General features: G+C 47.1%; 1 protein-coding gene across 1 annotated transcript; it reads left to right on the top strand.

The window, feature by feature from the left end:
• Positions 1–874: 874 nt before the first annotated feature.
• On the top strand, positions 875–13,612 carry CDHR5 (cadherin related family member 5). Its single transcript, XM_059848711.1, has 14 exons — positions 875–953; positions 1,144–1,319; positions 2,263–2,313; positions 2,639–2,731; positions 2,858–2,956; positions 4,095–4,205; positions 4,560–4,724; positions 5,101–5,191; positions 6,384–6,481; positions 6,807–7,013; positions 7,522–7,638; positions 8,144–8,216; positions 10,191–10,351; positions 11,218–13,612. The coding sequence occupies exons 1-14, from the start codon at positions 875–877 to the stop codon at positions 11,800–11,802; spliced, it is 2,106 nt and encodes a 701-aa protein (XP_059704694.1). The 3' UTR covers positions 11,803–13,612.
• Positions 13,613–13,932: the final 320 nt, after the last annotated feature.

Here is a 13,932-nt window from a genome sequence, read left to right as displayed (position 1 = left end):
GTGATGGATCTGACACCTGCAAAAGGAGCTGTTCTGACTCAAATGCACACCTAAGAACCATTCCCTTACTGAGGAGCTGAACAAGCCTTGGCAGTTGTTAATTTTGGTTCATAGGAAGTCTCTGCTAAGAAAGATTTCTTTTGGAATACTTTTGGAAGGAGTGTTGACAGCCTGGATTTCAGTAAGCTGCTAATAACCGCCTGGCTGAGGTGCAGCATCTGAGAACTTCCTGAAATCAGAATGAATTTTAAAAGATCAGTGAGAGCAGAGGTCCCCTGAAAACTTCAAGAAGCTGCTGAGATTCAAATAGTTGAAGATCTCCTGGTATGGAATCTCCTGGAAGGAGCAGCCACCAGTAAAAGGAGATATGTTTTCCCTACAAAGTTGCTGGGAATTCCCTGGACTGCAGGTGAGCCTTGTCACTGCTGGGATCCACTTGCCCACCTTGTGGGATACAGACCCCATCTTTGGCACATCAGAAACCAAATTTTCCCCCTTTCCTGTGGGAGAGACTGGAGTAAATAGGATGTTTCCCAAGTACCAGCCCTTGTCCTTCATATTCAGCTGGGCAAGGGCTTGGCTCTGAGTTCCGAACTGCTTCAAATATATCCTTGTTGCTACAGAGAGTTTAGGATAGGAAAGATCCAGAGAAAAAAGAAGCAGCAAGGATTTATGTGTCATCGTGTTCCATGACTGATAAATCCTTCAATAAGTCATCCAATGGGGCAAAGAGGCAAAGGTTGAACCACAGCAATCCACAGCCAGCTGGTGTTTCTTGGTGCCATAAAGTGGTAAACGCAAACAAGGGCACAGGGCAGAACAGGGAGATCAGCTTAGTTGGAAAAAGGGATTTTTCAACAACTAGCAGCTCACCATGGCTATTCCTCACTGGCTTCTCATGTCTGCACTCTTCCTGCTGCCCCTCTTGGCACAGATTTCGTCACAGGAACTAGGTAAGCTTTTTCACAAGGTCCGTGTCTTTGAGGAATGTCTCCCATGGGAGGGGGTGGCCCTGTTTCAGGTGGGAAGTTGCTACGCTCCAAGACCCCTTTGTTCCACAGCTTGTGACCACAGCTCTCACCCAGCTCCTTCACAATGCAAATCCTCGGGCAGTTTTGCATCTTATTTGTGTGTTTTTTCCAGGATGTTCTGTCAGTAACAGCAACCCAAGCGTTCCTGAAAATAAGTGTCCTTATGTGGTGACTACCATCCACGTGCAGCCAGGTTTCACCCTAACAATTGATCCCAATTACCCCGATGGCCAATTCTTCAGCATTGAGGGCTCCGAGCTGCAGCTGACAAAGTGTGTGGACTATGAGGTAAGCCTTTAGCTGGCAGGCTGTAAGGATGGGATGGACAATGCTGGGATGCAATGAGTTTCAATCTGGAGTCTTGGGCTTCCAGGGATTCTTAACCTGTTTTTAGAGGAAACAAGTTATGTCAGTTGTGTGAATTTGGGAGCCTACAAAAAAGATGGAGAGACCATTTAAAAGGGCCTAGAATGACAGGATAAAGGGGACTGACTTCAAACTGCCAAAGGGAAGGGCAGGGTTAGATGGAATACTGGGAAGAAATTCTTCCCTGTAAGGGTGCTGAGAACCTGGCACAGGTTTCCCAGAGAAGCTGTGGCTGTTCCATCCCTGGAAGTGTCCAAGGCCAGGCTGGATGGGGCTTGGAGCAGCCTGAGATAGTTAAAGGTGACCCTGCCCATGGCAGGGGGTTGGAATGAGATGATCTTTAAGGTCCTTTCCAACCCAAATCATTCTGAATTCTGTCATCTTGTGTGAAGCAGAAAGGCAGTATAAAAGGTCGTTGTGTTCACTTAGGTGCTCTGCATACAGCCACAGGCATCCTTAAGTTCCCTTTCAATATAAAAACCCACTTTTACTTGAGTGAAGAGCAACAACCTGAGTTAACATCCCACAGGTGCCATGGTACTTGCTGCATAGAATGTTTCTGAATTATTCAATTTTAAAAGAAATCTGTTTGAATTCACCTGAGATGAGAGAGAATGGCAGATTAGCTCTGCCAGCATCTTACAGGAATTGAAGGGACAGCGCCTGGAAGATGAGGCTGCTTTGATATCATCGTAGACAAGATCCCAGCATTAAGGAAAGAAAGGAAAAGTTAGATAAACCTGAAAATAAGATAAAGCCCAGCAGCATTTCTGATTCAGCAAAGCACAAATTTGACTCATCTGCTTTAGCCAGAGGTTGTACTCTTGAGCTCTTTATACAGTGAGGGGGTTTGTTTTTCCTGCAGGAAGATCCCGTGCTGCTGCTGTTCCTGACTTGCAAGGACCCTGGTGGCCAGGTAAGTGCTCTCCCACGGCTGAGCCCTGGGACAAGGCACTGCAGGAAGCACCTGCTTCCCTCTGCTCTTCCTAATCCTCACACTGGGATGGCCAGATGTCCTTCTCTTTGTGGACAGACACACTGTTCTCAGAGCCACAGAGAGCACCAAGGCTCTGCCAGTGGGGAGGAGGTGGCAGCACGCTCACAATCCTGCCCAGGACGTGGGCTGGCTGCAAACCCCAGCCCCATTTGGCCCCCATCCTTACACCATCCCCTCTGGTCACTCTGCAAAGCAGGATCAGCCCCAACAGTCTGTTTTTGTCTTTGATTTGCCCATTCTGCAGAGCGATTCCTTGCAAATCCTAGTCACCATTCTGAATGAGAATGATAACTCCCCCGTGTTTCCACAGCCAAACATCACCAGGCAAGTCCCAGAGGTAAGGGGTTTTGGGAAGGGAAGAGGGCACTGCTCACTGAGAGCTGTGGGACTGAGGAAGGGTCAGCAGGGAGAGGACTTCAATCCATTTCACACAGATAACAGCTACAACAATGTGTTTTTTCAGGATACAGAAGTGGACACAGTCATTGTAGCCCGTGAAGAAGTAACTGCTACTGATGCTGACCTGGACACCATCTACTATGAACTCACTACCACAGTGCAGGTGAGCAACTCTGGGGACAAACAGTAGCTCTGAAGAAGCTGGATTCAGAAGAGCCCCAGCTTTGAGGAGAAGGTCACTGCATTTAGCTCACTCAACTTTTACAAAACCCAAACATTGATTTGGTTAGCAGAACAAATCAGTGCTGCAGGTATTGAATTCTCTGATGGCTCACACTTTTAATGCACTCTACAGATTAAAATTTCATCTAGAACGTTCAGAGCCGTAATGACTCAGGGAAGACTTGTTGGCATGATCTGTGAACATATCAGGAGACCTTTGTACCTCAGGGAGCTCAGAATTGCACTGAGTCTGATGGGGAAAGCAGTCCTTGCCATAGCTGCTAACAGCAGCACAGGAAATTCATTGTGCACACAGTTAAACCAATGCCAGCCTAGAGTGCAAGGGCTGGCTGTAAACTAAAATCAAAAGGAAGTTCAAGAGAAAAACCAAATGCATGTTTGCATTCTTGAAAAGTGTTGTGGAGAGAGCAGACAGTGCCTCTGTTATCTCTATATCCCCAGGGAATTTAAGTTTCTGTGAACAGAAACCACCAGTTTTTCAGCTCTGGGATCGGACTTTGCATTCACATTGGTGTAAATCCAGAGGGATTTAGAAATTCAGAGGCATAAGATTAAAGGAGAACCAAAGCAAGTGCAGAAGGTTATAGAGTAAAATGCAACACATGATACTTCAACTCAGCTTTACAGTTTCTTTCAGTCCAGCTGTATTAGGCTAAGGCAGGTGATCCTGCCCGCTCTCAAAGGCTGAGCCATCTTTGACCTTTTTTGTGCACGGAAGTGAGATTGTTGGCTATTAGGGACTCAAATCAGGATTGTTGGCAACTTGCTAAATATAGGAAATAAATGAGGTGATAGATTTAATCCAGAACCTGCTGAGCAGGTGGGCAGTCAAAGCAGGTGTTCTGTGAGAGGAAATTCACAAGAACGAACCTTTCTGACAAGCCAGGCAACTCCAGTGTACAGTACAAAAATAAAGTAGATCAGACACTCCCACAGTGCCCCTCATTCAGGTCCCCAGGATTAAAGGTCCAGTTGGGATGACAAAGACAGCAATGAGGAGGATTTGGAATGTGTCTGTAATTGAGTCTGCTATAGGATTTTTCCTTTTCTCTTGCCAGAACACAGACGGTTATTTTGCCATAAGAGGAGTTAATAACCCGGAAATTTATTTAAAAACAGCATTGGACTATGACAAATTTAATTCAACAACGTTGCTCTTGTATGCGAGGGTAAGTGGTTTGGGAAGAACAGAATGCCTCATTTGCATGGTCCCTCTTATCTGAAGGATGAGTCTGGATGGGACATCTCTGGGATAACAGCAGGGAGGGTGGGGCCTGAGGGGAGGGAGGGGGCATTTAGAGCAGCCTTTCCCTCTCCATAATTTCAGTGACAGACTTGCAGTCAGCCCTCTTTTGTCAGCAGAACAAGATAAACTACTGGTTTAGCTACTCTCACATAAATTTCTAATTAAACAGAATGGAGTGACAATGGCAAAAGGGCCCCAGTCCACTGCTTTTGGCAGATGGGCCCTTGTTGTGGCAGTGAAACTTGTGTCTCACGAGTGTGCTTTGCCTTGGGGGCAGGACAGGCCTGTGACCACCAACACAACCACTGCAACAATAACCATCACCATCAAGCAGAGTGACACCCGGGCACCCTGGTTCCTGCCCTGCACCCAGCTCCACAACGACACCAGCGTCTGCATCAGCAGCCCCTACTCCGGCAGGGTCAACATCTCCGAGATGCCGGTGAGCAGGAGGGCTCATACAGTGCCCCTGGGGCTGTTCCCACTGGGAAGCACTGAACCATTTCCATGAACTTGTGCTGGTCTCCAGTATGATGCAGGTGATTCAGCAGAACAGGGAGCCTTCATCATTCCCCACCCCAAGGAGCACTGCTTGTCTCTGCTCCTGCAGCACATCACAGGAGAGGCAAGAGCTGGAACACCAGCTCAAGGCTGTCTCACCTCCGCCCTGTCACAGACACCTCCACCCTGTCACAGACACCTCCCAGCAATAAATCCCATTCTGTCCAGGCAGAGCCATGGAATCTGCTGTGGGCTGGGTGAGCTCCAGTTGCTGATCTGGTCCTTGTGGAATGTGATTGTTTGCCTTGCTGTTGCAGACGGACCCACTCCTCCTGGAGCCAGGACCCATCTATGCTGTTGACCCTGACTACACCATCAGCGACAGGATCGTGTACAGGATTGTTGGGGGTGAGTAGACCTTGTCACCTTCCACAAGGAACATTGCTCATGTCTCCTGTGGTACCTGCCAAGAGGGAGGACCTGGGATTTGCCCCTCTGTTTCTGCCACAGAAATATAACCCGAGCCACAGAACACTGTTGATTAAGTAGAAGAAACAGACTGTACAGAGAGGAAGAAAAAAAAGAATTTCAGTCCCACAAACCAATCTCAATGAAATCAGTTTCAAAAAGATTTTGGTTTTTTGTGAGATGAGACATGTTTTATGTTTAAGCTTTTAGCTGTGATTTTGTCAATTTGGTCATGCTACTTTCATGCAGCCTTTGAGCTGTACCTAAAATTCCCACATTATCAGCCTAATTTCTATTCATTGCCCAGAATTATGTTTTTATTCCCCAGCACGTTGTCACTTTCTCATCTGCCCTGTTTTAGTCTTGATTCCAAAAGAATCAAGGCAAAGGTCATATTGGTCAAGTGAAGTTCCTCTCCCCTTACCTATTATGCCTCATGGCAACACAGTTGTGAATATCCTCCTGATACCAAATGTATTAAAGAACCATTATTAATGTATTAAAGTGTATTAATTCCACTGGCATTTGGATGGAGTGTGGCCTCCCTCCCCACAGTCAGTGACTCAGATCCTTGTCAACAGAGAACCCACAGTGTCTCAGGGTGATGAAGAGAACTAAAAATTCTGCTTATCTTACAACATGTATCCAACATAGGTACTTTTGTGATTCCCACACAGATGTAGGAATCTGATTTCTACCTGTTCATAAATACAGGGTTTGTGTCTAGATTCCCTTTGTAACCAGCAGAGAGAAATAAGCATTCCCAGAGCAGACTGGGAACTGGATGGAGATTTTCAGTCCTCAAATTGCACCAGAGGCTCTGGGCATTTATCATACTTTAGACTAACAATCTGTGGGCCTAGGTACTGGAAATGCAAAGCTTTGTTTTACTGCCTCATTTAGTTGGGTTCACACTTATCTAATGTGTCCCTCTGCATGCCTGGCCATCGCTCCCAGTCTATGGAGCAGCCAGGCAGGCAAGGAAAACAGCATTTTAACTTGGGTAAATGGTATTTACCCAAGGAAAATTCCTTCAGGGTATTCTTACTAAGATGTGGAAGAATGACTCTGTGAGCTCCAGGTCACTTTATGAAGGAATCTGATGGTTGAATGGTCTTTGCATTTTCTCTAGGGAATACAAACGAAGTGTTCTCAGTGGACGCAGACACAGGGAATCTAACCATGAACAAAATAGTGACTTCCCCAGACTCCTTTCTGTTGCAAGTTATGGTAAGTGATGACATTACAGTCACCCACCCAGCACAGCTGGATTTCCAGGAAGCAGCAGCCTGGCTGTGACAGGAGTCAGTGACCTCAAAAATAACTTGGTTACTCCCTTTCTTTTGAAGGGCCCAGTGTTTGACCTATGTCCTGCACCAACCCACAAGCAAAGCTCCTGCAGCAGTTGAGAGTTTCCCCTCAGGTGTGGGTGGTGACAGCAAAGGAAATTCACGCTGGGCACATTCTGCTGAGTTGATGAAGGATTCAGATCGAGCCTGTCCTTTCATGTCTCATCAGGGGCAGAAGTCTAGCATTTCTCTCTCTTTCTCTCCAGGCCACCCAGGTCAGCAATGTAAGGAAATACTCTGTAGCCACTGTAGAGATCAAGGTCATCAATAAAAGCAACTTTCCACCCTACTTTGAGAAGGGGGTCTACAACGGGGAGGTGTTTGTTGGGCTGCCCCAGAGAAGCTTCGTCTACCAAGCTGGAGATCCTTCCACCCCCCTGGTGATAACAGCAATGGATGAGGATTTCCCTGATGTAAGAAACTAGAAGTGCTCTGTGTTCTGTCTCACTGCTTCAGGCTTAAAGCAGGATCAGGAAACATGGGGGAGGGGAGGAGTGGACAGGCAAACACATGTTGTCCTCTAGTGTTCCATGTTATATTCCCTTCAGATACCAGAACCACTTATGATGTGATGTCATGGGGAGAAGCTGCTGTACTCCCCTCTTCCAAAGCCAGTCCCACACACATCACTTGCATAGGTGTGTTCTGCTTGGGCAAGTACTAAAATTGCCAGCACAAACTGGATTAAGACTTGGGATTTTTATTTCTTTAATGTTTTTGTGATATGTTCTTGGCCTCTGAGCAATAGGGTGAATGCAGTTGAGTTCAGCCTTTCTCACCTGCTCAGCCCAGGTTTATTTGTTACTCTCCACACCTGCTCGTACCTCAGGTGTTTTGGACAGATCCTGCCAAGGGGTTGTTGGGAAGATGCATGTGAAACACAGTGTGGTTTGACCACCCACTCTCTCTCTGGCCTTTCAGAAAGTCAACCCCAACATCGAGTACTATCTCAAAAACAGCACCGATTTCATCGCAACCAGGGATGGGCTCATCCTGACCAACAAGGTGCTGGAGTCCCCAGGAACTGTGACCATCCAGGTAGGGCACCTTTCTTGGGTGTTTTGTCAGGGGTGTGGAAAGGAGGAATCCAAATTATCTTTTTGCTTGGGTCAAAGAAGCAGTCAATAACTTTAGACTTCTAAGAAGCTGGATGTTCCCCTTGTCCACATGCCTGCCTAAGGCTTGCCTGGCACTGTGCCATGTCCTGTGGAGCTGTCTGAACCAGCCTGGCCACAGCACTACTGGAGCTTCACAGGCAGGCACAGAGAGGTGCCAGCACCTGCTGCTCCTGCCCCACACTGCCTCAGAACCTGCTGCTCCAGCCCCACACTGCCTCAGAACCTCAGAGCAGGGACATGCTTCAGTTGATCCACTCCCAGGGCAGAGAATCTTCAGAGCTTTTGTTGCCCTGTGACCAGGCTGTCCAGCCACAGTGAACAGCTGTGGTGACAACAGGGACAAGGTACAAGGGCCCCCCACAGACCTTGAGAGTGAGCTGGAGATCTGGAAGTCCCTAAGCCATCTCTTTCCCATGTTCCCATAGGCTGTTGGAAAAGATGTGTTGAGCCTGCAGGAGGCAAGCACCATAATTGTGGTGGAGGTCATTGTTGCCACAGGTAGGCTGGGGGGGCCTCTGTTTTTGACTCTGGGGAGTCTTTTCTATTTCTGTGGCAAATTTGCCATGATGGGTCACCTGCTGAAGTCTGTGGGCCAGGACTGAGGCCAGCCCTACAGGATGGTCCTGTGGTGGCTTTAAGAGAGAAAACACCCCAACAACATTCTCACAGCATAGTCACCACGTGCCTTGAAAAGCTTCCTGAGACTTTAGTGGCGCTGTGTATTGGAGTGTCTTTTCTTGTTGTTCCAAAGCTAAAACTGGGGTTGGTTCATGCTGGGAAATAACCCAGGATGTCTTTTCATGGCAAAGGAGACCTTGGTACATCATTGCTCCTTTTTAGCCACACACAGAGAAAACTGCAATGTTCTTGCCTGTCTGAGGCAGAGCAGAGGGCAGCTGGCACACCCCAAAGCCAGGCTTGCCCATGAGCCAAGGCTCATTTTTTTACACCAGAATTTTATGGTCTTACAGGAGAAACAGCCCATGAGTAATAAGAGAGACATGAGGCTTCATACATAACCCTCTGGCTACTGATTAACCTTGTCAATGTGAAAACAGCTCACACTTCCATACTGCTGAGAAATGACTCTTACATTGGTCTTATAAATAAATTAGGATTGAAGTTCATGAAACTTCTTATGCTCTGAGTTAAGCTGAACCAATATCAATGAATTTTTATCTCAGGATAGGCAGACAATGCCCAGACTCCACTGGATCCTTCACAATGATGTGTGAGTGAAGTTCTATCACTTCACCTTCTGATCACCACCATTGTGGGGTGGGAAAAACAAGTGGGTTAATGTAAGTTTGGATTCCCTAAAGGGAGTGCCACTTCACAGCGAAAAACCACTGAATCCCCATTTAAAGGCACAGCCCAGCATAAAACTAGTCATGTGTGAGCTCACGGAGTTACAAATGCTCCAAGCATGCGCCAACACTTCTGAGCAACTTTGAAATTTTGCCCTTGCTGCTTAAGCCACACTAAGCAATGGTGCTGTTGAATATGCAGAATTACACAGCTCTGGGACTCTCTATGGGCTGCAGCTCCCCAGGAGACAGGATTAAGCAGCAAAAATTCCCTGAAGTCCTTAATCCTTGCCAAGGCGTTAATGATAAACTGAGGGCAGAATCAAACGCAGAGGGAATACTCCAATTCCATTATAATAAACTGGTCAGCAGGGGAACAAAACCTTGTTTCATTAATCATTAATGAGAGTCATTTACACTACAAAATGAAACTGGAAAATTTAAAGAATCCCACTGCCACCACCAGCAAGCAAAGCTGAGAATGATACTGTCTTTCCACTCTGGCGTCAATCTCTGTACAAACATCTGACACTGACCAGTGGCTGGAAGCAGAAGCTGCTCCTGAGCAGACTGGGCAATATTGCTACAGCTGCAAAAGGGCAAGAAAGGTTTTCTTGTCCTGGGGACTTTCTAATGCTTTTCCTCCTTCCTATTCTGCTTTTTTTTTTTTTTTTTTCCTTATTTTGATGTGCTCATCTGAATTGGAGAGGATGTTCCAGATGAAAGGAGGCTTTGCATTTTCACACACAGACATACAATCAAACCTCATTTTTGTGTTCTGGTGTAAAAGGGTGAAGTGGGAAAGTCAAAGAACTAAATTACTTTACTTCATGTAGCATCAGCTTACCTGATGCAGTCAGGTATTTATTAACTTAGTTAAATCACAGGGTAAAAGTCACTGTCCTGTAAATGGCTGCTATTTCTACTTCATTGAATTTATTTGAAATGACAATATTCTGTGTAATTAAAAAAGAAGCCCTCAGCTTTTAGGACAGCAAAAAAATATTTTCTGTGGTATCAGATATTTGACTGTCATATTTTGAAGCACAGGATGCTTCCTTGCCTTTCAAAAATTGATTGGAGCTTCTCCCTCAGTGAAGGGTTTTGTTGGAAAATGCTGCCTGCCAGTTTTAGGCTTTGTAACACTGGTTTGTTTTCCTCACAGCTGTTACCCCCTCTGACAAGATGTACTCTGCTCAGGACATGGCTATCCTAGGGGGCACATTAGCAGCACTGCTGTTAATTGCCTTAGTCTTCCTTGGAGTGCTGGTATGGAAATCCAGTAGATGGTACAGAAAACCTTTCAAATACCTGGTGAAGAAAAACGTAAGTGCCTTGTTTGTACCTGAACTTTTAAGAGTTAGAAAGTGGGATCTGAGGAAGCTTTGAAGAATGGATGGGCTGCCCAAGTACCACACATTTGTGTGAAGGTGGTGAATCACTCTCAAGACAAAATCTGCAGAGGCAGCACCACTTTGGTGGTGTTTGCTGCTGTTCCTTCTGCCCCTGAGGCTGGAGCTGTGTGGTGGATGATGAGCAGACATAGTAAAGAGAGCACCACAGCTCCATGGAGCACAAAATCTAGGATAAAAGTGGCACACATCAGGGGCGGTCTCTGAAAAACCCTCGTCAGAGGTATAAACCACAGTTCATCCTCCATAGTCAAAGGAGAGGAGAGTCCCTTCATATCTGATCCCAGAGCCTGGGCTCAGACACTTGTCTGCCCCTGAGCTATTTAATTTTGAACCTCTCAGGTCCCTGGCAGGTTGGTCACTGCAAGTTTAGGGTGTAGTTTGTCTGACCAGATGCTGGTCTGTGCCATAGTCTGGGCCTGCCAGGAGCCTAGACCTGAGTGCAGAGCACATAGCTCAGGTGGGTAACAAAAGTCCTTTACCCTGAGTGAGGGAAATCCCACTGCAGAATGGGCTGGGTACAAACCACCACATGTGTGGTGCTGGTGCTCAGCCCTCCTGGAGAACGAGCCCGCCTATCTGAGAAAACTCCAGAAACAGAGCCAATAAAAAATGTCTCTTCCAGGGATTTGCAGCTTTCCCTGGTTTCAAATAGGTCTAACTGCAAGCCAAGCCAAACTTTCTTGAGCAGGGGAGCTCAGTCACTGCAGTCAGCCCTTCCCTCCTGCCCCCCATTTCTTTTCCTGTCACTACAGTCACAATGTGTCTCTCCTCCTGTAGCTTTCCAAGGAAACCTCTGGGGGTCACCAGAACAAATATTACCAGGAAGATGAACAGCCAGGTGTGAGCACCAGGCAGCATGAGACATCAGAAACCAGCAGTGTCCAGTCAGAGACTCCTGTGCCAGAGCAGCCAGCACTTGCCTCACACTTCTCCAGAGCAGAGGAAATAGAGAGTCTCCCAAAGGGCTCCATAGCTTCCACTGTCATCTTTGACCAGGAAGAGGAAGAGGAAGAAAAGGAAGAAGAGGCTGGACAGGAGAAAGAAGTGAAGTCAATCCTCAAAACAGACAGGCAAGTGGCAGATGATGGCTACAAAGCTGTGTGGTTTAAGACTGATGTGGACCCTGAGGCTGGAGAGAGGGTTGAAGTGATTGAGAACAATGCAGCAGATGATGATAATGATGATGGTGACAGTGACCAAGATGTGTGGAAGAATGAGGAGGAGGAAGAAGGTTCTGACACAAATGGTCACCACCGAGGGCTGGGAGTGTCCTTTTCCTCAGAAAACTCATCACCCCCAGCAGCAGAGGTGACAGTCAACATGTCTCACACAGGTGCAGGGACAGATGACACTGAGATGTAAAGGAAATTGGGTACATACCCCCAAAAATGGGACAATTTCAGTTTCTTTGCTGACACGAAGCCCGTCTTTCTGCTCGGGGGGAAAACTGGAATGCAGAAGGATGAGGTTATCTGTCCTGCTTGTCTGAATGTAGCAAATAAGGCCAGAAGAGCTTACAGCTAATTTAACCCTTTAGTAAGACCTTGGAATATCACTTAGGATTTTCAGGGTGAAGCGATTCATCTTTCCACCTTCCTGCCTGCTCCCCTTGGGTCCCTTGGCATTGCCTTTCCTAAACTGGCTGCAGGTTCAGCAGAGCTGCAGCTGACCCGGCCTGGCCACAGCGAGCCCAGCTCACAGGAGCAGTCAAGTTGCACAGTCCAGTGTTGTTTGGCTCTTCCCTTTAGGGTGGTACAGCAGGGTGTCAGCAAGTCCCTCTGCGCCTGCAGGTGCTCCTGTGACTATGCAGGAGCTGACTTCAGGGCTTGTCTCTGCTCTGTTCTCCCAGCACAAACATTTGGAATGTGTCACCAGGCCCTTGTCTTGCCAGCCAGGAGGTTCCACGCTCAGGACCCGCTGTTTCCCTTGTCACTGGTAAACATGGACTGATCACATGAAGGACTTTGTCATCAATTTTCTATGTCATAAACCCACTAATTGTGCAGCACTTTAGCTGTCTATCTGTTATCTGTCAGCCAAAGAGCTCCTGAGATATTGTCTTCAAGTACCAAGTCAGCACTCTGTTTCCAGCTAGCAGAGGGAAGGAAATATTTGATGCTCTCGTCTAGGTTTGCATCTCCCATCAAACAATCTCTTCCCCAGCTGGCAGCCAAAAGCTGGGCTGGTTTCCACCAGCTGAGAGCATGGCTGTGTGCATTTGCATCTTCTGATAATCAGAACAAGATTTATGCTGCTCCTGGAGAAAGAAAAGAGTGACTGCTGGGATCTGCAGGAACATCAGAGCGTGTGTGATTCCCAGGGAGGCCTTTATCCTCTTGGGCCATATATGTCCCTGTCCCAGTGTTTCTGGGCTCACTCCTGCTCTCCTGTCTCTGAGGAACACTGCCCTGGCCTCCTGGACTTCAGAAGCTGTGTTTGTGCTGCAGATCAAGTCCAGGACCTGGGAAGCTTTCCTACTTCCTGCAGCAAAGCTGTTTGCCCAGGAATTACTGTGTGGTAATGGAGGGTGGGGAGTGCAGCCAGTGTTTGCCATATAAAGAATCCCTCCAGCAGCTTTGGGAAATCTCCAGGAAGCATTTTCCACAGGATTATGAGAACACTCAGGCAGCTGCTCGCTGCTAACCCAACACCTCTGGCCACCAGCAAGGCTGAGGGTGGAGCCTGCCCCCCGTGCTGATGCTGCTCATGGGAGGGTTGCTGATGTGGGGAGAAGCACTCCAGCTCCGTTTCCTTGGTGGCTGTGCTGTGTGTGGTCCATTCCTGTCAGTGCTCTGCTGTCTGTCTGCATTCCCTCTGATGCTGTGTACTCTGGATTTCTGCTGGCACACTGATTTATGAGCTCCCTATGACAGCAGTCTGTGTTCAGCTCTTGGTGCTTTCCTTCCCCTCACCAGTGTGCTTCCCATGCTCTTGGAATGGGACTGGTCCCATCAAAGCAGTCTTTGTTTTCTCCCAGGGCTCATCAGTGCATACAGCCATGCAATTTGGTGGTTTTCAGGGTTATGGGTGTTTAATTTCAAAGGACATGATGTTTGGTAAATTTTGTGTCTGTGGAAGTGGTGGTTGTTGTAAGGAGAAGCACAAAACAATAATGAATCGTGGCAGCAGGCAGAGCTCAGCTGCTTCCAGCCGTTGCCTGTTAAAGCCTCCAGATCCTGTGTTCTTGACTCCTGTCTTTTTGGAAAGAAATTAAGAAAACTGTGTAAGAAACAAGAAGAAAATTTAACCTTTTAAGTTCAAGTCCATGTGAGCTTGAACTCCATCTGTATGGGCTGGTTTGTCTGCTGAGGCTGGGAAGGGTGACAGAGTTTTTGCATCCTTGTACAGCAATCATGTTCATTTAGAAACATCTGCATAAGAAAGAAAAATGTACTGATAGCAATGTTTTTAGAAAATTGGATCAGCTTAAGTGTTTTTTGATGGCGAATAAATATCTACATACCTTGAAGGTCTCATCCTTACACTCCAAAG

Source organism: Haemorhous mexicanus, chromosome 6 (genome assembly GCF_027477595.1).
Source record: "Haemorhous mexicanus isolate bHaeMex1 chromosome 6, bHaeMex1.pri, whole genome shotgun sequence".
Lineage (NCBI taxonomy): Eukaryota > Metazoa > Chordata > Aves > Passeriformes > Fringillidae > Haemorhous > Haemorhous mexicanus.
Note: the sequence above shows the minus strand (reverse complement) of the source record. Positions and strands in the feature narration are given on the sequence as shown.

Bases quoted from the DNA above. Each gene is read 5' to 3' on its own strand.
- CDHR5 (XM_059848711.1), top strand. From the start codon at position 875: ATGGCTATTCCTCACTGGCTTCTCATGTCTGCACTCTTCCTGCTGCCC. The intron at 2,314-2,638 runs GTAAGTGCTCTC...CCCATTCTGCAG, and splicing joins GCAAGGACCCTGGTGGCCAG to AGCGATTCCTTGCAAATCCT. The intron at 7,014-7,521 runs GTAAGAAACTAG...CTGGCCTTTCAG, and splicing joins TGGATGAGGATTTCCCTGAT to AAAGTCAACCCCAACATCGA.